Source organism: Haliotis rubra, unplaced genomic scaffold (genome assembly GCF_003918875.1).
Source record: "Haliotis rubra isolate DU_JTF1 unplaced genomic scaffold, ASM391887v1 Scf892, whole genome shotgun sequence".
Taxonomy (NCBI): domain Eukaryota; kingdom Metazoa; phylum Mollusca; class Gastropoda; order Lepetellida; family Haliotidae; genus Haliotis; species Haliotis rubra.
The window spans coordinates 21,082-47,185 of record NW_025767626.1 but is presented as its reverse complement, the minus strand read 5'-3'; the positions used below and the strand labels follow the sequence as shown (position 1 = coordinate 47,185).

Below are 26,104 nucleotides of genomic sequence, written 5' to 3'. Positions count from 1 at the left end.
ATGACTAGACTGGTTGACAGATACTACAGTACCTTAATGACTAGACTGGTTGACAGATACTACAGTACCTTAATGAACTGGGGTGTCGCCTGTCTAGCCTACTTCATGTTTGTAAATTTTAAAATGTAGCGGTGAACAGACCGTTCTGACACTCACCATGTCCTCTACTGTCTAAGGGTTGCTGTTTCCCAGCCATTGGAGAAGCCGGGCGGTTGGAGTAGCCTAGCTAGTGCTTAAATCATTCATTCGTCATCCCAAAAGACTGAGTTTGATTCACTACATGAGCACAATGTGTGAAGCACTATTTCTGGTGTCCTTTGGCGTGATAGTTCTGTCAACGCGCAGAAGCGACGTAAACCCACACTCACTCACTCACTCATTCACTCACTCACTCAAAGAAATTCGGCTGTGTCAAATTTGCTGTTATATTCACTCTGCAGTAAGTACATGTTTCATACAAGCGTTTCATGCATGACCATAGTGACACAGCATGTATACATGCAGTCGGTAAATCTTCAGTGTCTCGGAAGAACTATTAGATGTGGAAGATAGAGAGTTACAGTGATCAACGTCAGATCTTGTGGCATGGTTCTTCGTCGGGTCAACTCTAAAAGGAACCTTACTAGACCAAAACATCGTGTTTATCAATGGAGTCAAGGCGTGCGTTTGAACTTTGGTGTGTCGGACATTCCAGTACTTTTCACCGATTTCTTTTAGTGTATTTACTCTATGTAAGCTACAATCATACAATCAAAGTTCTAGGATCCGAATGAGACAAAACTGAACAGGTAATTTCAGTTACTATGTCCTGGCTCACAAACACATTGAGTTGTTATTATTGAAGTATAGCCGAAGCAAATGGCGGACGCAAGCCCACGTGGAGGCAACTTGTTTGTTTGTTCCCACGAAACATGTGGGAAATCCTTCCATAAAAAGAGCAGATTGCTGATACATTTACGTTCTCATACCGGAGAGGTAATTAGTTATATCTGTCCTATTAAATGACATTCTTATTCAAGCTGCATCCGGATCCAGTATCATGTAGATCTAGTTAGAATTGTGTGGGCCAAGCAATACTAAATCTCAATACTGTACGTTTTGTATCCTATGTATGTCAACACAGCTTGTGGGTTTGGGGACTGTTGTGCTAGAATGCAGTTTACCGGGTGCAGCACCAGCCAGCGATGACTGCCCTCCGCGGAGCAAACTCGCACTAAATAGCGCGCCCGCTGTCTCGCTATATCGTTGCTCGCCTCACGCTCCAGTGCTTTCTTACAAATAAATGCACTTCTTCAGAGGCAAACAACCCTTTCCGATCCTTAGGGGTTAGGGTATGGCACTCTTTCCCCGATCATTAGGGTAAGGGTGAGGTACCCTTTACGATCTTTAGTTTTACGGCTAGATTCGCTATCCGATCCTTAGGGTTGGGGACCCGATCCTGACATGGGAGCTGACATGTCTGTAGAGGCAAATAACCCTTTCCGACCCATAGGGTTCAGGGTTAGACCTTGCCTTAGGGCATTGTAATCTGAATATATCTAATTGAAACACATTTCGCCCCATTCGGAACTTGTCAGTGCAGTCCCAGAAACAATGGCACGAAAAAAAACCATAGAATGGGAAAGGTGTGCACATGCACATGACTGCTGTGCTAATGACCTGTTAAAATGAGAACTCATAAACTGTGATAGCGCTAATTACGTCACTGATTAATGAAGTCAGTAATCCGGCAAGGAGCATTCGGGCCCCTGCACTGTTAATTAATCTGAAAAAGTGAGCGTGGTAAAGTGCGCTCTTCCTGACTATTGGATGATATTTAGTGATGAACTTGTGAATTTTCACCATATTTAACTAAGCAAGACACTGGCTTTGGATTGGTTGCTGACTCAGTATAGTATCACCCTATGATCACTGATGTCACTGTCGTATCAGAATTGCTAACTCTTTGAAACATGTTGATGAGCAAATGAGTACAGCATGGCTATTGGTTGTCATAGAATGTGACTACATTCATTGCTTGTAATCTGACCCAAATTTGCAAGACAGCGCTCATGTTATCAGTGACTTGTTTGGCTGGCCTTGAGTCTGTTATTGATTGGCTGACTGATATGTCTTGACCGTTTCAGGTGTGTTGTACTTGATACATGCTTCACTTGACTGTTGTTGACATGTCAAATTCCAGTGTCTAGTTTCAAGTCAAAGACAAGCAATATGCTACATGCTTCACTTGATTGTTGTTTACATGTCAAATTCCAGTGTCTAGTTTCAAGTCAAAGACAAGCAATATGCTACATGCTTCACTTGATTGTTGTTTACATGTCAAATTCCAGTGTCTAGTTTCAAGTCAAAGACAAGCAATATGCTACATGCTTCACTTGATTGTTGTTTACATGTCAAATTCCAGTGTCTAGTTTCAAGTCAAAGACAAGCAATATGCTACATGCTTCACTTGATTTCTTAGATTTTTACAACTGTCATATGAAGCATATCAAGCCTTCAGCCTTTTGCAGATTAGGATTATGGACCTGTCTGAACTGTTAATACTCTAAACATTGATACCAGAATAGAAATGTCAGTTGTAAAACAATAACTGTTTCGAACAGCCTCACCATTGGCATTGCACAGGTCAAACAATAAATTAGTCCGCTGGACTAAACTAGTCTTCCACATCTGTCTCATGTGTCCTACTGATGTTTTGCAAATTTGATTGTTACATTTGAGGAATTTCCTATCAAACACATGTCAAACATTTTGCAAACATATCCAGTTGACATTGTGTGTACAAGTTACGTCACAGGACTGTATAGTTTCATATGGGAAACAGTATTGTGCTTCCTGTAAATATGGTAAAATCCATTGTCTGTTAGGGCTGACTGGAGTTTACAGTAGGGCTGATAGTATTATTGAGAGAAGTGCATTACTTATTTTCAGAGAAGTAACTATACTCACTCACTCACTCACTCCAAGACGTGATGCAGGACCAACACCATAACATATACAGGTTCTTGTCTAACAAATTTCACAGTCCGTAAAACTAGTAAATTTCAGTATTCGTTTTTGTTTATGAAATAACTTTGCAGTTGTATTTCTGGATAAAGGAAAGAGATTTAATTTTTTGTTTTCAGAGACCATTTGTCTGCAGCCATGAAAGTTGTGTTAAAAGTTACAGCAGAGCGGCCCATCTCAAGAGACATGTTGACTTCACACATAGAGATCAGGCCACGGACACCAACCAGCAAGTCAGGTGGGCACTGCTGTTAGAACTGTTCAGTAAACGGACTTGTCTGTGACTCTTAACTGAGACAGTGAGTGCACTTGGCAGGAAAATTAGAAAGAGGAAATACTAGGAAATATTGTCTGAGGTATTCTCTAGCAGTATTTTCAGCTATGCAGTGGCTCCATTACTTCTCCTAAATCCAGGACGGTACAAGTCACCTCTACAAAACTGGGATCTAATGTAGAACTAACATAGCCCCAGATAGCATTCGACGTTAAATAACGTTTGCAATGTTGGCAAAACCATTGCCAACGTTGGGTCAACGTCTGAATGCTATCTGGGGCATTATTTGGGAAATTATAGATATATTTTGGAAATGTTACAGACATTTTGGGCTGAATAATTGTGAAGCCTGCCAGTGCCAACTGGCCCTGCTGGGTCCGGGCTGTCTGCTTCCCAGCAGTTCCACTTCCATGTTTTCAAGCTGACAGTTCGTTGTGCTGGACATGACGGGCAGCAACTCCAACAAGACTGACTGTGGACATCCCTGTGGAAACTGTGGTCAGAGCCTCATCTTCACAATACAGTGACAACAGTGACGCTCTTCAAGTCTTTCAATGACGTTTGGAAGTGATGCACATTGGGGAAGAATTTCACCTTCTTATATCACAAGTCTATTTCTCTAAGTGTATGCGGAATGGTAATAGCAGTGAACAAATGGAAGCCAGGAGTTAGTGAGGACAGGCAATAAGCACTGATTGGTAATGGACGGAAGGTTAGGACCTAGGACATATAATCTTTACAATGGGGATCCCAGTATGTTAAATACAAACTATGTGTGGGGCCTTGTGCTGTTGATAAATGTGGATTACCATTTCAGAATATAAACTTAGTTAATGAGTGAAGAAAGTGTGACATGTACTTCCAAAAGTTAATATGTACACAGAGGCAAAGTTCTTGTGACATGCCTAAAAAACTAGGTCACCGCCATGGTTTGAATTATTACAGAAATGTGGGATGAATCTTATGTGGATGCTTCAGTTATTTAGTCCAGTTGAGTCATTCTTAAGTTTGCATCTGATAAACCCTTGGTTATTTGTTCATGGATCCATGGCATCAATATGCCAGTGATAAATGTTGACACCCTGGGTGGGTCAGCTGTTGAGTGTAGACTGATACCATATGCAGTGTTGGAATAGAGATCCAGAGAGAGCAGATGCTTCAATGAATGTGACAATATTGCAGGTGTCAAGTTAAAGATTGTGACAGCAAATTCTCCAACCAGTGGAACCTTGCCAGGCACGTGAAGAGGAAGCATGAGTCGCCCAGCAGATATGTGGTATGTACCTTCCCTGACTTACATATCCATGCAGTGCTTGTGTCTCAATGTTTGTAGTGCGTTAAATCATTTGTGATGATTACTTTTTGCAGAATTATTGCAGTTGTGAATAATGATTTTTGTATTGCATATTGCTGTATTTTTATCCCCCGCGACGCGTTTTGTGGGGGGGGGGTTATTGGCTTCAAATGAAATTTAGAGACTATCAATTCGGTCTAACATTCATCTAATTTCCAAACACAGTACGTTTATCTCCTAAATGTGCTGATCTGAACTCACTCCGACCATCTGCATTGGTCTCCACAGACATTACATCTTACCATTTAGCATTTAGATCACGTTTATATCTTTAGAGATCTGTGATAGCCAAAGTATACAGGTAGAGATTCATGGAGGCGATCATGTCGGCTCACCTCTCCCACTCACTGGAAGACCTTTGAAGGTGCATGGACAATCATCAAATATCCTCGCTTCTTGTAGAAGCTTTAACTTGGTTATGGCTACAGCGATTGTTCACTATTGCACTATCAAACATCCTCGCTTCTTGTAGAAGCTTTAACTTGGTTATGGCTACAGCGATTGTTCACTATTGCACTATCAAATATCCTCGCTTCTTGTAGAAGCTTTAACTTGGTTATGGCTACAGCGATTGTTCACTATTGCACTATCAAACATCCTCGCTTCTTGTAGAAGCTTCACTTGGTTATGGCTACAGCGATTGTTCACTATTCCACTGTTGTCCTTGTACATCCACACCAAGGTGATCACACGTACCGTATTTCCTCTAATTAGTGCTGGAGGTAAAGCAGCAATTTAAGAAATAAGCACTGGGGTTCTAGTAAGCCCCGGGACTCTAATAAATGTCAGGTCTCTAATAAGCGATGGGTCTCTAATAAGCACTGGGTACGTTTTATATTAATGCATTCACCCTTGATAAAAAATATGTTTATTAAGGTATGGTCCCTAACTTTGATGTAACACTCACTAACAATTAAGCACCAATAACCAGTAAGCGCAATAAGTGCTGGGGCTTCAACAAACTCCGGGTCTGTAATAAGCACCGGATCTGGAAGTCTGTGAAAAAAAAATAAGCACCCAGTCGCTTATTAGAAGAAAAACGGTACTTGCTAAATTCTAGTGGAGTGTGTATTCCGAATCCTTGTGGGAGATTATGAAGTGTTCGTCTCCCTCGCCCACTGACTGTTGATGACAACAAGGCTGATGGAGGGATATGTGCTGTCATTGATGGGATGGGTGCTGAACATGAAACGGAGTGTTTGCTGAGCTGCTCCGCCTTTCATTGATTGACAGTTTCGAAGAACTCCCTAGCTAGGGCTGAGGACCAATGGACTTCGACTTTGGGGGCCTGTTGGAAATTGTAGCGAAGCAGTAAAACCTGACTCTTAGTTCCATCATTTGTAACATGAAGTAACATGAAGTAACATGAAGAGGGTTTCTGTAGCCACAGGGGCGTGTTGCGCTTAAAACAGCGTTAGAAAGATATATAGGTATATAGACCCTACCTTAGTACTATATAAAGGGAAAGGGATGTAACAACGAAACCAATCCCTCCTCAAATCAAAATTAAATTTCACCATGCAAAATATTTTTAAGGCCCCTCCGAGGCCTACGGATCGAAAGCTAGATGATTTCCCTACAAAAAGGGCTATAAATGGTCACATTCGGATCATTATTTCAAAAGTGAAACGCCCAGGGTTTTACATGACGCGTAATTCCTGCGTATTTGACGCAACAATTTTGTAAGCGACTCTCAAAATATTATCATACGAGTCAAGCTTGACGCAAGTTTTATGGGTGGCCCTCACAATTCAGTTCAATAAAATCGATTTGATGATAGTTTGACTTTTACAGAGCTGTCAGATTGTTCCAGAGAACTCAGAGGAGACAGTAATCCTGGCTGTTTGAATTGAACAATGCTGTAGTTTCATTTGGTGGTGTGACATACACAGTTACATACTGAGAATGATTAACACAAAGAAATATTAAAAATTTCATGACTCCCAAATATTGAAAATGACTCCCAAATATATATATTGTGTCACCATGACTCCCATTTTTAAAAGTCTGTGTAAAACCCTGAACGCAACGACTCACCGAAAACAGCTACCTCCGCAATTCCACACCAAAATCATGGATCAGCCAAGACAGCGAAAACTCACCTTTTAAATTCGTTTATTAATTCCTGGCACGTTGACAGCACCTATGTAGAACTAAATTAATTGGGCAGCGGTATTCCATGGGTCTAAAAACTTTTTGCAACATCTATATATCACTTCCTCGACAGTTAGCTGGCATTTTCTCCAAAATCATCGGCAATCATACTCACTTGCTGGCCATAGATGACCTTGACATTCAAGTGACCTGAGCAGATCCGCACAAACTGACTCAGGCCATCCGATTGGTGGAAAATAAAATATACTGTAAGATTTTTCTGTTTGCTAATGGTCGCGAAATATGAACTTTGCAATATTCCTTCTATTTTTGATGATGTACGGAACAGTAAATTGGTAAGAATAATTTTAGAGGTTATAAAAATGCATTTGATATTGATTCATTTTCAGGAAATTATATTTATTAATATTTAACCTCTAATATTATTCTTACCAATTTACTGCTCAGGTCACTTGAATGTCAAGGCTTGTGAGTGCGGTGGGGTAGCCTAGTGGTTAAAGCGTTGGCTCCGAAGACCCGGGTTACAGTGACTGCCTACAGCAATAGATGGAGTTGATAATGAGTAACTGTGTTTCAGTGCCCAGAGGAGGGGTGTGGGAAGGTCTGTAAGTCTCACAAGCACCTGCGGCGCCATCATCGGGAGCACCTGCTTGAGAACTCGTACAGGTGGGAGGTTTATCTTCATTCATGTTCTATTTGGCCACAGGGAAACAGTGTTTGAAGCGTGATATTGCTGGAATAGTGGTAAACCTCACTCACTCACTCACTCCCTCACCTCACCACCTCAACTCAACTCAACTCAACTCAACTCAACTCAACAGCAGATGTTACTGTCGTGGATGCATTATGATCAGCAGCTTCTGTTGGAGGAAGATGTTCCTGTCAGTTTTTAACCTCAGTGTGATTCAAATTAGAACAGGCACCAATTTCCCCCAGAAGTGATTTAGTCCAACTGAACTGTGAACTTCTTTAGCGTGCTTTCATCCCAGAATTCATCTTTCACTGTAGCATGAATTTCATCTAGTTTGACCTTTGTCCTTTCATATAATTCGTATTTGAATTTGAACTTGTATTACTGATGCCTTAGTGACAGGTTTGCCAGTCCACATCTCTTTTTTTGCTGATCACCTTGATGTAGATAGAACGACAGTCACCTACCTCCATCCCTTCTGAGCCGTTATAGGTATGACAATGGCCCGCGGATAGATTGGTTCCCTTTACACTTGTGATCTCCACACAGCATCATGACTAAGTTCTTAGCCTGCTCTTGCCTCACAGTTTAAGAACTTGTTATTTTTTTCGGCCGTTTTACTGGCAGATTCTTTGGTAGCCCGTGTATTAGCTTATTAGCTTATTAGTTCAGTAGCATCACAGTTGTGTAAGAAAGCCAAAGATGTTTAAATAACCTCATGTTCACAGGTGCCCAAAGGAGAATTGTGGAAAGGTTTTTAGCTGTGAGGCCAATCTGAAGAGGCATCAAAAGATGCATGATGGTAGGTGTCTGTTTGTCAGCAAACTGAGACAGTGTTGAATAATGGTGTGGTAAGCAGGTGTGAATGTATAGATGGGTCCTGGAATTGTGTGCTTCCAATTGTGTATCAGTTATTGTTGAGGAGCAACAGTCTGGGATAATTCTGAACTGAGATTCATATATAACTATTCAGTGTGCTTCCACAACATACACTCATCTTTTCTCATTGTTGCCAGATGTCTTTGTGAAAAGTGTGACTGTTGCCATTTTTGGGCCCGGGTTATGTATTGCCTCCTTTTTAACTATTGGTTTGTTTAAGTTCCAGGGTAATGTGTGTCGATGATGATGTGTGGTTGTTGTAAAGTTCCAGGGTAATGTGTGTCGATGATGATGTGGTGGTTGTTGTAAAGTTCCAGGGTAATGTGTGTCGATGATGATGTGTGGTTGTTGTAAAGTTCCAGGGTAATGTGTGTCGATGATGATGTGTGTTGTTGTAAAGTTCCAGGGTAATGTGTGTCGATGATGATGTGTGGTTGTTGTAAAGTTCCAGGGTAATGTGTGTCGATGATGATGTGTGGTTGTTGTAAAGTTCCAGGGTAATGTGTGTCGATGATGATGTGTGGTTGTTGTAAAGTTCCAGGGTAATGTGTGTCGATGATGATGTGTGGTTGTTGTAAAGTTCCAGGGTAATGTGTGTCGATGATGATGTGTGGTTGTTGTAAAGTTCCAGGTAATGTGTGTCGATGATGATGTGTGGTTGTGTGTTGTTGTAAAGTTCCAGGGTAATGTGTGTCGATGATGATGTGGTTGTTGTAAAGTTCCAGGGTAATGTGTGTCGATGATGATGTGTGGTTGTTGTAAAGTTCCAGGGTAATGTGTGTCGATGATGATGTGGTTTGTTGTAAAGTTCCAGGGTAATGTGTGTCGATGATGATGTGTGGTTGTTGTAAAGTTCCAGGGTAATGTATGTGTATGTCGATGATGTGTGTGGTTGTTGTAAAGTTCCAGGGTAATGTGTGTCGATGATGATGTGTGGTTGTTGTAAAGTTCCAGGGTAATGTGTGTCGATGATGATGTGTGGTTGTTGTAAAGTTCCAGGGTAATGTGTGTCGATGATGATGTGTGGTTGTTGTAAAGTTCCAGGGTAATGTGTGTCGATGATGATGTGTGGTTGTAAAGTTCCAGGGTAATGTGTGTCGATGATGATGTGTGGTTGTTGTAAAGTTCCAGGGTAATGTGTGTCGATGATGATGTGTGGTTGTTGTAAAGTTCCAGGGTAATGTGTGTCGATGATGTGTGGTTGTTGTAAAGTTCCAGGGTAATGTGTGTCGATGATGTGTGGTTGTTGTAAAGTTCCAGGGTAATGTGTGTCGATGATGTGTGGTTGTTGTAAAGTTCCAGGGTAATGTGTGTCGATGATGATGTGTGGTTGTTGTAAAGTTCCAGGGTAATGTGTGTCGATGATGATGTGTGGTTGTTGTAAAGTTCCAGGGTAATGTGTGTCGATGATGATGTGTGGTTGTTGTAAAGTTCCAGGGTAATGTGTGTCGATGATGATGTGTGGTTGTTGTTGTAAAGTTCCAGGTAATGTGTAAAGTGTGTGATGATTCCAGGGTAATGTGTGTCGATGATGTGTGGTTGTTGTAAAGTTCCAGGGTAATGTGTGTCGATGATGATGTGTGGTTGTAAAGTTCCAGGGTAATGTGTGTCGATGATGATGTGTGGTTGTTGTAAAGTTCCAGGGTAATGTGTGTCGATGATGATGTGTGGTTGTTGTAAAGTTCCAGGGTAATGTGTGTCGATGATGATGTGTGGTTGTTGTAAAGTTCCAGGGTAATGTGTGTCGATGATGATGTGTGGTTGTTGTAAAGTTCCAGGGTAATGTGTGTCGATGATGTGTGGTTGTTGTAAAGTTCCAGGGTAATGTGTGTCGATGATGTGTGGTTGTTGTAAAGTTCCAGGGTAATGTGTGTCGATGATGTGTGGTTGTTGTAAAGTTCCAGGGTAATGTGTGTCGATGATGATGTGTGGTTGTTGTAAAGTTCCAGGGTAATGTGTCGATGATGTGTGTGGTTGTTGTAAAGTTCCAGGGTAATGTGTGTCGATGATGATGTGTGGTTGTTGTAAAGTTCCAGGGTAATGTGTATGTCGATGATGTGTGGTTGTTGTAAAGTTCCAGGGTAATGTGTGTCGATGATGATGTGTGTTGTTGTAAAGTTCCAGGGTAATGTGTGTCGATGATGATGTGTGGTTGTTGTAAAGTTCCAGGGTAATGTGTGTCGATGATGATGTGGTTGTTGTAAAGTTCCAGGGTAATGTGTGTCGATGATGTGTGGTTGTTGTAAAGTTCCAGGGTAATGTGTGTCGATGATGATGTGTGGTTGTTGTAAAGTTCCAGGGTAATGTGTGTCGATGATGATGTGTGGTTGTTGTAAAGTTCCAGGGTAATGTGTGTCGATGATGTGTGGTTGTTGTAAAGTTCCAGGGTAATGTGTGTCGATGATGATGTGTGGTTGTTGTAAAGTTCAGGGTAATGTGTCGATGATGATGTGTGGTTGTTGTAAAGTTCCAGGAGTAATGTGTGTCGATGATGATGTGTGGTTGTTGTAAAGTTCCAGGGTAATGTGTGTCGATGATGATGTGTGGATTGTTGTGTAAAGTTCCAGGTAATGTGTGTCGATGATGATGTGGTTGTTGTAAAGTTCCAGGTAATGTGTGTCGATGATGATGTGTGGTTGTTGTAAAGTTCCAGGGTAATGTGTGGCGATGATGATGTGTGGTTGTTGTAAAGTTCCAGGGTAATGTGTGTCGATGATGATGTGTGGTTGTTGTAAAGTTCCAGGGTAATGTGTGTCGATGATGATGATGTGTGTTGTTGTAAAGTTCCAGGGTAATGTGTGTCGATGATGATGTGTGGTTGTTGTAAAAGTTCCAGGGTAATGTGTGTCGATGATGTGTGGTTGTTGTAAAGTTCCAGGGTAATGTGTGTCGATGATGATGTGTGTTGTTGTTGTAAAGTTCCAGGGTAATGTGTGTCGATGATGATGTGTGGTTGTTGTAAAAGTTCCAGGGTAATGTGTGTCGATGATGATGTGTGGTTGTTGTAAAGTTCCAGGGTAATGTGTCGATGATGATGTGTGGTTGTTGTAAAGTTCCAGGGTAATGTGTGTCGATGATGATGTGTGGTTGTTGTAAAGTTCCAGGGTAATGTGTGTGATGATGATGTGTTGTTGTAAAAGTTCCAGGGTAATGTGTGTGTCGATGATGATGTGGTGGTTGTTGTAAAAGTTCAGGAGTAATGTGTGTGTCGATGATGTGTGGTTGTTGTAAAGTTCCAGGGTAATGTGTGTCGATGATGTGTGTGTTTGTTGTAAAGTTCCAGGGTAATGTGTGTCGATGATGATGTGTGGTTGTTGTAAAGTTCCAGGGTGTAATGTGTGTGATGATGATGATGTGGTTGTTGTAAAGTTCCAGGGTAATGTGTGATGATGATGTGTGGTTGTTGTAAAGTTCCAATTATGTGTGTCGATGTGATGTGTGATGATGTGTGGTTGTGTGTAAAGTTCCAGGGTAATGTGTGTCGATGATGATGTGGTTGTTGTAAAGTTCAGGAGGATTAATGTGTATGCGATGATGATGTGTGGTTGTTGTAAAGTTCAGAATGAGTAATGTGTCAATGATGTGTGTTGACATTGTAAAGTTCCAGGAGGTAATGTGTGTCGATGATGATGTGGTGTTGTAAAAGTTCAAAAGTGTAATGATGATGATGTGTGGTTGTTGTAAAGTTCAAGGGTAATGTGATATGTGATGATGCCATTGGTTGTTGTAAAAGTTCAAGAATTGTGTATTATGTGTGATGATGATGATGTGGTTGTTCCAGTAAAGTTCGATGATGTGTATGGTATGTGTGTTCAGATGATGATGTGTGGTTGTTGTAAAGTTCCAGGGTAATGTGTGTATGATGATGATGTGTGGTTGTTGTAAAGTTCCAGAATAATGTGTGTCGATGATGATGTGTGGTTGTTGTAAAGTTCAGGGTAATGTAATGCGATGATGATGTGGTTGTTGTAAAGTTCCAAGAATGTGTGTGTTATTAATGTTCAGATGATGTGTGGATTGTGTAAAGTTCAAGGGTAATGTGTATGCGATGATGATGTGTGGTTGTTGTAAAGTTCCAGAATTAATATGTGTCGATGATGATGTGGTGGTTGTAAAAGTTCAAATTAATGTGTATGATGATGATGTGTGGTTGTTGTAAAGTTCAGTTCAGAATGTAATGTCGATGTGTGTGTCGATGATGTGTGGTTGTTGTAAAAAGTTCCAGGGTAATGTGTGTCCGATGATGTGTGTGGTTGTTGTAAAGTTCAGGAGGGTAATGTGTGCGATGATGATGTATGGTTGTAAGTAAAGTTCAGGGTAATGTGTGTGATGATGATGTGTGGTTGTTGTAAAAGTTCCAGGAGTAATGTGTATTATGATGATGATGTGTGGTTGTTACTACTAAAGTTCAAGAGGTATGTGTGGCAACGATGATGATGTGTGGTTGTTGTAAAGTTCAAATTAATGTGTGATGATGATGTGTGGTTGTTGTAAAGTTCAAGGTAATATGTGTCGATGATGTGTGGTTGTTGTAAAGTTCAGAATTATGTATATGATGATGATGGTGGTTGTTGTAAAAGTTCAGGGTGATAATGTGTCGATGATGATGTGTGGTTGTTGTAAAAGTTCAGGGTAATGTGTGTCGATGATGATGTGGTTGTTGTAAGTTCATAGTAAGTAATGTGTGTTTATTTGATGATGTGTGTTTGTTGTAAAAGTTCCAGGGTAATGTGTGTCGATGATGTGTGGTTGTTGTAAAGTTCAGAATTAATGTGTGTCGATGATGATGTGTGGTTGTTGTAAAAGTTCAGGGTAATGTGTCGATGATGATGTGTGGTTGTTGTAAAAGTTCAGGAGTAATGTGTCGATGATGATGTGTGTTGTTGTAAAAGTTCAGAATTAATGTGTGTCGATGATGTGTGTGGTTGTTATGTAAAAGTTCCAGGTAATAATATGTAATCGATGATGATGTGTGGTTGTTGTAAAAAGTTCCAAGGTAATGTGTGTCGATGATGATGTGTAGTTGTTGTAAAGTTCCAGGGTAATGTGTGATGATGTGATGTGTGATTACATGTAAAGTTCCAGGATGTGTCGATGATGTGTGGTTGTTGTAAAGTTCAGGAGTAATGTGTGTCGATGATGATGTGGTTGTTGTAAAGTTCAGAATTAATGTGTGTCGATGATGATGTGGTTGTTATTGTAAAGTTCCAGGGTTATGTGTGTCGATGATGATGTGGTTGTTGTAAAGTTCAGGGTAATGTGTGTATGTCGATGATGATGTGGTTGTTATAAAGTTCAGAGTAATGTGTCGATGATGATGTGTGGTTGTTGTAAAGTTCAGGGTAATGTGTCGATGATGTGTGGTTGTTGTAAAGTTCAAGAATTAATGTGTGTCGATGATGTGGTTGTTGTAAAGTTCAGGGTAATGTGTGTCGATGATGTGTGTTGTTGTAAAGTTCCAGGGTAATGTAGTGTCGATGATGATGTGTGGTTGTTGTAAAGTTCCAGGGTAATGTGTCGATGATGATGTGGGTTGTTGTAAAGTTCAGGGTAATATTAATACGATGATGATGTGGTTGTTGTAAAGTTCAGGGTAATGTGTGTCGATGATGTGTGGTTGTTGTAAAAGTTCCAGAATGTATTATGCGATAATGTGTCGATGATGATGTGGTTGTTGTAAAGTTCAGAATTAATGTGTATGCGATGATGATGTGTGGTTGTTGTAAAGTTCCAGGGTAATGTGTGTCGATGATGTGTGGTTGTTGTAAAGTTCCAGGGTAATGTGTGTCGATGATGATGTGGTTGTTGTAAAGTTCCAGGGTAATATGTGTATTCGATGATGATGTGTAGTTGTTGTAAAGTTCCAGAAAGTTAATGTGTCGATGATGATGTGTGGTTGTTTGTAAAAAAAGAAGTTCCATGATGGGTGGTTATTTGTAAAAAGTTCCAGGAGTATGTATTATGGAAATGATGATGTGTGGTTGTTGTAAAAGTTCCAGGGTAATGTGTATTATGATGATGTGTCGATGTGGTTGTTGTAAAGTTCAGGGTAATGTGTATGATGATGATGATGTGTGGTTGTTGTAAAGTTCCAGGGTAATGTGTGTCGATGATGATGTGTGGTTGTAAAAGTTCAGGGTAATGTGTGCCGATGATGATGTGGTTGTTGTAAAGTTCCAGGAGTAATGTAATGTGTCAGTGGAATGATGTGTGTGGTTGTTGTAAAGTTCAGAGGTAATGTGTGTCGATGATGTGTGGTTGTTGTAAAGTTCCAGGGTAAATGTGTCGATGATGTGATGTGTGGTTGTTGTAAAGTTCCAAAATGTGTGTCGATGATGATGTAATGTTGCTTGTAAGTTCCAGGGTAATGTGTGTCGATGGATGATGTGTGGTTGTTGTAAAGTTCCAGGGTAATGTGTGTGCGATGATGATGTGTGGTTGTTGTAAAGTTCCAGGAGTAATGTGTGTCGATGATGATGTGTGGTTGTTGTAAAGTTCCAGGGTAATGTGTGTCGATGATGATGTGTGGTTGTTGTAAAGTTCCAGGGTAATGTGTGTCGATGATGATGTGTGTTGTTGTTGTAAAGTTCCAGGGTAATGTGTCGATGATGATGTGTGTGGTTGTAAAGTTCCAGGGTAATGTGTGTCGATGATGATGATGTGTTGTTGTAAAGTTCCAGGGTAATGTGTGTCGATGATGATGTGTGGTTGTTGTTGTAAAGTTCCAGGGTAATGTGTATCGATGATGTGTGGTTGTTGTAAAGTTCCAGGAGTAATGTGTGTCGATGATGTGTGGTTGTTGTAAGTTCCAGGGTAATGTGTGTCGATGATGATGATGTGTGTGGTTGTTGTAAAGTTCCAGGGTAATGTGTGTCGATGATGATGTGTGGTTGTTGTAAAGTTCCAGGGTAATGTGTCGATGATGATGTGTATTGTTGTAAAAGTTCCAGGAGTAATGTGTCGATGATGATGTGTGGTTGTTGTAAAGTTCAGGGTAATGTGTGTCGATGATGATGTGTGGTTGTTGTAAAAGTTCAGGTAATGTGTGTCGATGATGATGTGTGGTTGTTGTAAAGTTCAAGGTAATGTGTGTCGATGATGATGTGTGGTTGTTGTAAAGTTCCAGGGTAATGTGTGTCGATGATGTGTGGTTGTTGTAAAGTTCCAGGGTAATGTGTGTCGATGATGATGTGTGGTTGTTGTAAAAGTTCCAAGGGTAATGTGTGTCGATGATGATGTGTGTTGTTGTAAAGTTCCAGGGTAATGTGTGTCGATGATGATGTGGTTGTTGTAAAGTTCCAGGGTAATGTGTGTCGATGATGATGTGTGTTGTTGTAAAGTTCCAGGGTAATGTGTGTCGATGATGTGTGGTTGTTGTAAAGTTCCAGGGTAATGTGTGTCGATGATGATGTGTGGTTGTTGTAAAGTTCCAGGGTAATGTGTGTCGATGATGATGTGTGGTTGTTGTAAAGTTCCAGGGTAATGTGTGTCGATGATGATGTGGTTGTTGTAAAGTTCCAGGGTAATGTGTGTCGATGATGTGTGTGTGGTTGTTGTAAAGTTCCAGGGTAATGTGTGTCGATGATGATGTGTGGTTGTTGTAAAGTTCCAGGGTAATGTGTGCTGATGATGTGGTTGTAATATTTCAGGGTATCTGTGTCAAGTGCCAGGATGCCAGGAGAAGTTCGAGACGTGGTCACTCGTGCGGAAACATGTGGCACTGCAGCATAGTGGTGAGTGTTTCACTTGTGTTAACACCTGCATGCGTATTCAAGCACCTGCTGTGTACATTTATACAAAGATGTTTTCCCTTCCCTTGTCTCAACGTTGTACCAATAGTGGGGGCAGAGAAAGGACACAGTGATGCTAGATATAATAGCTATGATGAAATTTCCTCTTGATATGAACAGATATTTGCTCAGATTTTAAACTCTTATCTTGTAAGTGTTTCACAATAAAGTGTCTGACTTTATGGATAACAACTTCTTGTTAATTACATAGAACATCGTTTCTGTGTAGATTCTTACATCGTTTTCAAGCTAAATGTGACAACAACAAAGTATTTTGAAGTATATATACAGTCATCCCTCACAATAACCTAGAATTCTAGGTGAATTAAATGTGTGATGTTTCCAAGTCTGTTAGTTATTGATGAACTAAGTGTAAGTGATGTTTCCTTCTCAGTGACCCGTGAAGTTCCGAGTTAGAATATTGGCCTTCAGTTACCCATGCTTGTTGTAAGAGGCGACTAACGGGATCGGGTGGTCAGGCTCGCTGACTTGGTTGACACATGTCATCGGTCCCCAATTGCGCAGATCGATGCTCCTGCTGTTGATTACTGGATTGTCTAGTCCAGACTTGATTATTTACAGACCGCCGCCATATAGCTGGAAAATTGATGAGTGCGACGTAAAACTACACTCACTCACTCACTCCATCTCAGTGAGTTATAGATGAAAAAAGTGAGAATGTTGTTTTCAGCTCTAAACTGCCCTGAGTGTGGGAAGAAGTTCCTGAATAAGTTTAATCTGAAGAAGCACCTGCCAGTCCACATGGAAGAGAGACCTGTGTTTGAGTGCAGCAGGGATAACTGTGGGCGCATGTACCTCAGCAAGAAGAACCTGCAGGCTCATGTCAGATCCTACCATGATGGGAAACGCATTCCATGTGAGCATCAGGGCTGTGACAGGACCTTCTCCTACCGCGTGAGTCATTATCATAGTTGAAGACAGGAAGTTTCCTCTTGGCATGAGAATTGGTTGTCAGTTTCTCTTTCACTTGAGAACTTGTTGTCAACCAGTTTTCACTTGAAAATTGGTCGTCAGTATCTCTTCGACAAGAGAATTTGTCGTCAGCATCTCTTTGACTTGAAAATATGTCTTAAGTATCACTTTTAAGGGATAAAGATGAGTGTGTACTGTTGTACCGTGCCAGTGTAGATTGTAGGGTTCAGTGTGTTGATGACCATGAATCAGTGGCCATTCTGAAACAGCTGGGTTATATCTGACCAGTGGAAGAGGGCAACACAGGAGCAAATGTTTCATAACAGTAAACAATATATGCTGGTTCTATATATCTTGAAGAGGTAGGGAAAGAATCGGTGTAGGGATCTGACTGTCTTCCTTGCCTTGCAGAACAAGATGCTTCAACATTTGAGTCTCCATGATGCAAACAGACCTCTGCCTAAGGTAGGTACAAAACACAATCCACACAATGGTGTCTTTCCTTCCCTGTCGTGTTCCTGTCCCTAATGGTGTCAGCCACTGTCCCTTTAATGGATGTCCATTCTTTACAATGGATATTCCTTCCTTCAATGGGCCATTTTCCTTCCTTCCATTCCTGTCTTTTCCTTCCATTCATGGATGTCCTTCCATTCTTCAATGGTGTTCATGCCATTCTTCAATGGACTCCTTCCATTCTTCCGTGGACTGTGGTGTTCTTTGTGGGTTGTTCAGCCACTGTGGGATGTGTCCTGTCCGGTCATTGCGTCTGGGATGTGTGGGTTCCTCCGTCTCGGGCCTTGTCCATGGACCTCTTGGCCTGGGCCTTGTTGTCATTTTGGTCTGCTGGGCTGTTCCATTTCCTGTGGGTCCTCCAGGTCCTGGGGTCCACCAGTCAGGTCCTGCGTCCGTTTTCCTGGGGTCCTGGGTCCTGGGTCCTTCCTGGGGTCCATCTGGGTCCATCCTGGTCCTTGTCCGGGTCCATCCTGCCGTCCCGTTCTTCAGGTCCTGTCCTGGGTCCTGGGTCCCTCCTGGGTCCTTCCTGGGTCCTTTCCACAGGTCCATTTCCTTTGTCAGGTCCACTGGGGTTCCTGGGTCCTTCCGTTCTTCCTGGTCCACTGTGTCCATTCCTGGGTCCTTTCCGTTTTCCTGGGTCCGGTCCACTGGCTGGGCTCAGCTCCACCAGCCTGGTCCTTCCACGGGTCCTGTGCCGGGTCCTGGGTCCTGGTCCTCTTCCTGGGTCTTCCTGGGTCCCTGTGGGATCCTTCCCAGGTCCTGCATTCAGGTCCTGTGCCTGGGTCCATGTCCATTTCCTGGGGTCCATTTTGGCCATGGGTCCATGTTCTTCCTTCCTGGGATTCTGGGTCCTGGTCATGCCACAGGTCTGGGGATCCTGTGCCATGCCATGCCACAGGGATTCCACCTTCCTTCCTTTCCTTCCTTTTCCCATACCACTTCCTTTTCCTGTGTCCTGGTCTTCCTCATTTCTTTCCATACCACAAGTCTTCTTCCTGGTCTCCTTCCTGGTCTTCCTGTCCTTCCTGTCCACCCTGGGATCCTCAGTTCACAACCTAACATGTCCATGTCGTCTCCTGGTCCTGGTGATTGTCCCTAGGTCCTGACCATGATTCATGCCTGACCTGGGATCCTCGACAGCCATGATTCTGTGCAGCCACCCTGACACCCGTCCCGGCCAGCCAGCATGCAGCCACCGCCCTGGGATCTGACATGGATTCTAGGCCTGACCTGGCCACACCACCAACACAACACCCATCCACACCAGCCATGCCACCCTGGGTCCTGTGTGCCATGATTCTGGCCACCACCCTGGCCCTGCATGTCCATGCGTGTGTTTTATTGCGTGTGCCACTGGGGTCCATGGATTCTGTCCTGGCCATCCACCCTGGGATCAGTTCTGGCCACAACACAACCCGTCCAGCCATGCCCTGGGATCAGGCATGAGGATTCTGACCCTGGCCAGTATCAACATACCATAATTCTATACACAACACACTGAACACAACACATATCTACTCTTTTCTTCATGAATATTTTATTTTTACAGAAAAAGGTGAAGAAACATAGGAAACCACGAAAGAAACCACGAAAGAAACCGCGGGGAGGGAAGGACATGGCTGCTTCTCTCTGCGGGCTGGAAGGACGTCTTGAGGTCGGGAGTCCTGACCCGGGGCTGCATCTCCTTCCTGATGATGAGGACAAGGTCGACCTGTCTGGGTATGACAGTGATATCAAGGAGACGTCATCGCAGGCAGCGTCTTCATATACTACAACTCAGGTGGAAGAATCTAGTCTTGGTGATCAGTCTATCTCTGCGGATTCAGCATTACATTCAAGAGTTATTTCGTCAGAGGCAGAAATTCTGTCAGAGTTAAGCCATACATTTGTGAAAGGACCAAAATTGAAGAGATTCAGTTCTGAACGTGTTGTGTCTCTGTTTTGCAGTGAATCAGAAACAGAATGTGATTTGGTGTTGTCGTCCAAAGGGTCTATATTGAAAGTGTCTCCAAAGACAGATAGTTTGGATGAGAAACAATTGTTTGACTTTGTCAGTGACTTGCCGTGTTGTGAAAAAACAGCCATTGCTTGGCAGTTGACCTTGAATCACATGGCAGAGCGAGATGCAGAAACTGCAGACTTGGACAAATGTAAAAATTGCATCCTTGCTGAGAAAAACAAGTTTGGTGCTAAAAACTGTGACTTAGAGAATTTGTCTACTGTTGTGACAGACATTCCTGTGACAGACATTCCTGTAACTTTTGGTGGTGAAACAGTTGAACATGTTGATGACATTGAATCAGATGTGAACACAAATGTTGCTTCTGCCACTGAAACAAGTGAGAATGTTGATGTGGACCTTGAGGCTCATGAAGGGCATGGGATGGCCATAGATGTCTAGAACACTGACCTACTCTAGATAGCACCAGGGGAGGTACAACATTGTCACACTGTCACTGGTTTCTCTTGTAGAAATGACACACTCCCACCCTGAATATTCTACTGAAAAAGCTTTAGTTTTTTAGGAAAATTCCCAAACTTTTCAGTTTTCTTCACTTCTTTCCAGTAGGCATGTATGTGCATTGAAGATCATGGATGTCAGGTTAGTGTCTTGTGTGATGGTGCCAGCATGTCATGTCATGTCATGTCATGTCATGTCTGTCTTGTGTTGGCACTGTGACTGTCTATGTGACTATCTGTGTCTAGTGTTTGACAGTTTATATATAGTTTAAATAATCTGAGAACACTAACAAAACTTGGCATAACAAATATGTTTATGAGAAAAAAACCTGGTAAGTGCAATTTTCCTCTTGGTGCTGATGCCATAGTTTGATCGAGTCACAGTTTGCCCTCAGTGTTCTCAAACGAATGTGAACTTCTCAAGCAAGTTACTTTCGAAGCGTATCTTTATGCATTTGTTACAATTTTATTTATGCGAACTTTCATTTTTATTAAAATGATAGTTTTGATATTTGACAACACCGATGTTTAAAGAATGATCATAATCATATTAAAACTAGTCCATTTGTCCTGTGCTAATCCATCAACTGGGAAGCTGCTGACAATGTTATAGGAGTGTATATTCTCACTACATTGTTTGGGAGAGTATGCTTACAACAGTGATTTCATAGCTTTGAAAAAAAGAAAACAGTTTGAAGTTCTTTTACATTAGTGCATGGTCTGCATTAGAAACGTTTGTTGGTCTCCATATTATCATTATCACAGTGCTACATTACTAGTTTTAACCATTTATTATTTTGTAGTCAGTATTCAGACTCAAGAATCTGAAGCAGAATTCATTTGTATTGAGTATAGTCAGGGTTGTCCATGTTTCTCAGACATTTCAGTGAGGTACTACATCTGACAACATATAGGCAGTAGCAATGAAATGGTATGTTTTCATTTTCCGGGAAATGTTTACTGCCGAATTATTCTTGCGATCAGCAGCCTCTTCCTCTATCTCTAAAACTTCGAAGCCTGCTGGAACCTTGCATTACTCTCATCTGTGGAACCTTGCATTACTCTCATCTGTGGAACCTTGCATTACTCTCATCTGTGGAACCTTGCATTACTCTCATCTGTGGAACCTTGCATTACTCTCATCTGTGGAACCTTGCATTACTCTCATCTGTGGAACCTTGTATTACTCTCATCTGTGGAACCTTGCATTACTCTCATCTGTGGAACCTTGCATTACTCTCATCTGTGGAACCTTGCATTACTCTCATCTGTGGAACCTTGTATTACTCTCATCTGTGGAACCTTGCATTACTCTCATCTGTGGAACCTTGCATTACTCTCATCTGTGGAACCTTGCATTACTCTCATCTGTGGAACCTTGCATTACTCTCATCTGTGGAACCTCATTACTCATCTGTGGAACCTTGCATTACTCTCATCTGTGGAACCTTGTATTACTCTCATCATCTGTGGAACCTTGTATTACTCTCATCTGTGGAACCTTGCATTACTCTCATCTGTGGAACCTTGCATTACTCTCATCTGTGGAACCTTGTATTACTCTCATCTGTGGAACCTTGCATTACTCTCATATGTGGAACCTTGCATTACTCTCATCTGTGGAACCTTGCATTACTCTCATCTGTGGATGTACAGTAGCGTTTGCTTCCTTCATAGAGTTGAAGATTTCGCGACACTGCTCTCTCCGGACTGAGCCATACATGTTTGACTACCTGTGTGGAGTCTGTGAGGAAGGCCTTATGCTTTGTGGATTGGAACCAGTAGTAAACATCAACTCAAAACCTTCAATGTTGAAATTCACAGCATGTTGAAAAGCATCTGATGCTTTGCAGGCTACATTGTGCACTAAATGGCAAGCACATCAAACAGAGTAACATGACGTGTTGCACAACTCTTGTCTTGATGTTGTTTTTGTTTCCAAGATTGACACTGGTGTTGTCGACACCAAACACAACACAATTTTGCCACAGAATGTCATGCCATATAAGTTTTTGAAATATATGATTTTATCAAATATCGTAGCAGCAGTTGCAGAACTGACTCCGGTTGTGCGGCATGTTAAAAAGATGAAATTCTACTCTACTTGAATTAACATCGAAGACTCGAACTGTCAAAGGAATCATCTTCTCTCCATGCCTGTGTCATTTGATCCATCAACGAACTATGAATATGGTTCATTCGTCATCATTCCTACAAGGTTTGCTGAAATAAACATAACAGCACTTTAAAACCTTTGCACAATAATAAATTATTGTCACAGTTGTAACATTGCTAAACTAGACATTTAAATTATCTGTCATGATAAGCTTATGAGAGCTAATTTCTCAGCTACCCAGGCACCCTACATGGCAGAAGGGACTAAACCTCCAAGACAAAATATGAAAGTGAATTGTTTAAGGTTGATGAACAGACAGAACGAATACAGTGCCACAGTGCCACAGTGCCATACAGTCACATTTTATGCGTACATTTCTGGGTAAATACATGAGAGTTGACAGGTATGTATCCACATGAGTGGAGATGCACTGATACCACAAAATATATATATGGTTAAACTAAACTTCAGTTGCACAGTTTGTAATAACAAAGTTTCACAAACAAACTCTCACTTCATGTTTTCCTTCAGGAACAGAAGAATGTCAAGGTTATCAGGTCTCAATGAAGCTCTGGTGGGCAGATAATTCAAAGGGAGCTAACTCTGGATTTCAGACCTGATGAGCTAAAATTAAAGATGTATACTTAAAGACCAACCTAGTCGTTGGGAAGAAATACATTGATCAACTTGACACTACTCTCATGGTGTGCAGTGTCTTCAACTGTACTCAGTTCCTGTGTTGGGGGCTGGATGTTATCAGCCGTTAACAAGCTGACACTACTCTCATGGTGTGCAGTGTCTTCAACTGTACTCAGTTCCTGTGTTGCGGGCTGGATGTTATCAGCTGTTAACAAGCTGACACTACTCTCATGGTGTGCAGTGTCTTCAACTGTACTCAGTTCCTGTGTTGCGGGCTGGATGTTATCAGCTGTTAACAAGCTGACACTACTCTCATGGTGTGCAGTGTCTTCAACTGTACTCAGTTCCTGTGTTGCGGGCTGGATGTTATCAGCTGTTAACAAGCTGACACTACTCTCATGGTGTGCAGTGTCTTCAACTGTACTCAGTTCCTGTGTTGGAGGCTGGATGTTATCAGCCGTTAACAAGCTGACACTACTCTCATGGTGTGCAGTGTTTTCAACTGTACTCAGTTCCTGTGTTGCGGGCTTGATGTTATCAACCGTTAACAAGCTGACACTACTCTCATGGTGTGCAGTGTCTTCAACTGTTCTCAGTTCCTGTGTTGCGGGCTGGATGTTATCAGCTGTTAACAAGCTGACACTACTCTCATGGTGTGCAGTGTCTTCAACTGTACTCAGTTCCTGTGTTGCGGGCTGGATGTTATCAGCCGTTAACAAGCTGACACTACTCTCATGGTGTGCAGTGTCTTCAACTGTACTCAGTTCCTGTGTTGCGGGCTGGATGTTATCAGCTGTTAACAAGCTGACACTACTCTCATGGTGTGCAGTGTCTTCAACTGTACTCAGTTCCTGTGTTGGGGGCTGGATGTTATCAGCCGTTAACAAGCTGACACTACTCTCATGGTGTGCAGTGTCTTCAACTGTACTCAGTTCCTGTGTTGCGGGCTGGATGTTATCAGCCGTTAACAAGCTGACACTACTCTCATGGTGTGCAGTGTCTTCAACTGTACTCAGTTCCTGTGTTGGAGGCTGGATGTTATCAGCCGTTAACAAGCTGACACTACTCTCATGGTGTGCAGTGTTTTCAACTGTACTCAGTTCCTGTGTTGCGGGCTTGATGTTATCAACCGTTAACAAGCTGACACTACTCTCATGGTGTGCAGTGTCTTCAACTGTTCTCAGTTCCTGTGTTGCGGGCTGGATGTTATCAGCTGTTAACAAGCTGACACTACTCTCATGGTGTGCAGTGTCTTCAACTGTACTCAGTTCCTGTGTTGGAGGCTGGATGTTATCAGCCGTTAACAAGCTGACACTACTCTCATGGTGTGCAGTGTTTTCAACTGTACTCAGTTCCTGTGTTGGCGGGCTTGATGTTATCAACCGTTAACAAGCTGACACTACCTCATGGTGTGCAGTGTCTTCAACTGTTCTCAGTTCCTGTGTTGCGGGGCTGGATGTTATCAGCTGTTAACAAGCTGACACTACTCTCATGGTGTGCAGTGTCTTCAACTGTACTCAGTTCCTGTGTTGCGGGCTGGATGTTATCAGCTGTTAACAAGCTGACTCTACTCTCATGGTGTGCAGTGTCTTCAACTGTACTCAGTTCCTGTGTTGCGGGCTGGATGTTATCAGCCGTTAACAAGCTGACACTACTCTCATGGTGTGCAGTGTCTTCAACTGTACTCAGTTCCTGTGTTGGGGGCTTGATGTTATCAGCTGTTAACAAGCTGACTCTACTCTCATGGTGTGCAGTGTCTTCAACTGTACTCAGTTCCTGTGTTGCGGGCTGGATGTTATCAGCCATTAACAAGCTGACACTACTCTCATGGTGTGCAGTGTCTTCAACTGTACTCAGTTCCTGTGTTGCGGGCTGGATGTTATCAGCCGTTAACAAGCTGACACTACTCTCATGGTGTGCAGTGTCTTCAACTGTACTCAGTTCCTGTGTTGCGGGCTGGATGTTATCTGTTCCCAGTGGTGTTGCTGGTACAGGTTCCCAGTGGTGTTGCTGGTACAGGTTCCCGATGGTGTTGCAGGTACAGATTCCCAGTGGTGTTGCTGGTACAGGTTCCCAATGGTGTTGCTGGTACAGGTTCCCAATGGTGTTGCTGGTACAGGTTCCCAGTGGTGTTGCTGGTACAGGTTCCCGATGGTGTTGCTGGTACAGGTTCCCAATGGTGTTGCTGGTACAGGTTCCCTGATGGTGTTGCTGGTACAGGTTCCCAATGGTGTTGCTGGTACAGGTTCCCGATGGTGTTGCTGGTACAGGTTCCCAGTGGTGTTGCTGGTACAGGTTCCCGATGGTGTTGCTGGTACAGGTTCCCGATGGTGTTGCTGGTACAGGTTCCCGATGGTGTTGCTGGTAGAGGTTCCCGATGGTGTTGCTGGTACAGGTTCCCAGTGGTGTTGCTGGTACAGGTTCCCGATAGTGTTGCTGGTACAGGTTCCCAATGGTGTTGCTGGTACAGGTTCCCAGTGGTGTTGCTGGTACAGGTTCCCGATGGTGTTGCTGGTACAGGTTCCCGATGGTGTTGCTGGTACAGGTTCCCGATGGTGTTGCTGGTACAGGTTCCCAATGGTGTTGCTGGTAAAGGTTCCCGATGGTGTTGCTGGTACTGGTTCATAGTGGTGTTGCTGGTACAGGTTCCCAATGGTGTTGCTGGTACAGGTTCCCAGTGGTGTTGCTGGTACAGGTTCCCGATGGTGTTGCTGGTACAGGTTCCCGATGGTGTTGCTGGTACAGGTTCCCAATGGTGTTGCTGGTACAGGTTCCCGATGGTGTTGCTGGTACAGGTTCCCAGTGGTGTTGCTGGTACAGGTTCCCAATGGTGTTGCTGGTAAGGTTCCCGATGGTGTTCCTGGTACAGGTTCCCGATGGTGTTGCTGGTACAGGTTCCCAGTGGTGTTGCTGGTACAGGTTCCCAATGGTGTTGCTGGTACAGGTTCCTTGGCACAGATGGTGTTGCTGGTTGTTGCTGGTACAGGTTCGATGGTGTTGCTGGTACAGGTTCCCAATGGTGTTGCTGGTACAGGTTCCCAGTGGTGTTGCTGGTACAGGTTCCCAATGGTGTTGCTGGTACAGGTTCCCGATGGTGTTGCTGGTACAGGTTCCCGATGGTGTTGCTGGTACAGGTTCCCAGGTGTTGCTGGTACAGGTTCCCAGTGGTGTTGCTGGTACAGGTTCCCGATGGTGTTGCTGGTACAGGTTCCCAGTGGTGTTGCTGGTACAGGTTCCCAATGGTGTTGCTGGTACAGGTTCCCAGATGGTGTTGCTGGTACAGGTTCCCAGTGGTGTTGCTGGTACAGGTTCCCAATGGTGTTGCTGGTACAGG

General features: G+C 42.7%; 2 protein-coding genes across 2 annotated transcripts; one reads left to right on the top strand and one right to left on the bottom strand.

Annotated features, from left to right (window-relative positions):
- The first annotated feature begins 746 nt into the window (after positions 1 to 746).
- LOC124263656 (transcription factor IIIA-like) lies at positions 747 to 20,582 on the top strand. The gene is made up of 10 exons (XM_046698310.1): positions 747 to 975; positions 3,126 to 3,244; positions 4,463 to 4,556; positions 7,327 to 7,415; positions 8,169 to 8,242; positions 15,969 to 16,052; positions 16,801 to 17,024; positions 17,454 to 17,507; positions 19,105 to 20,042; positions 20,075 to 20,582. The coding sequence occupies exons 1-9, from the start codon at positions 859 to 861 to the stop codon at positions 19,954 to 19,956; spliced, it is 1,707 nt and encodes a 568-aa protein (XP_046554266.1). The 5' UTR covers positions 747 to 858; the 3' UTR covers positions 19,957 to 20,042; positions 20,075 to 20,582.
- Positions 20,583 to 22,787: 2,205 nt separating this feature from the next.
- On the bottom strand, positions 22,788 to 25,396 carry LOC124263648. Its single transcript, XM_046698301.1, has 3 exons — positions 25,339 to 25,396; positions 24,253 to 24,830; positions 22,788 to 24,125 (listed from the first exon to the last, which is right to left on the bottom strand). The coding sequence occupies exons 1-3, from the start codon at positions 25,394 to 25,396 to the stop codon at positions 22,788 to 22,790; spliced, it is 1,974 nt and encodes a 657-aa protein (XP_046554257.1).
- Between the last annotated feature and the right edge of the window lie 708 nt (positions 25,397 to 26,104).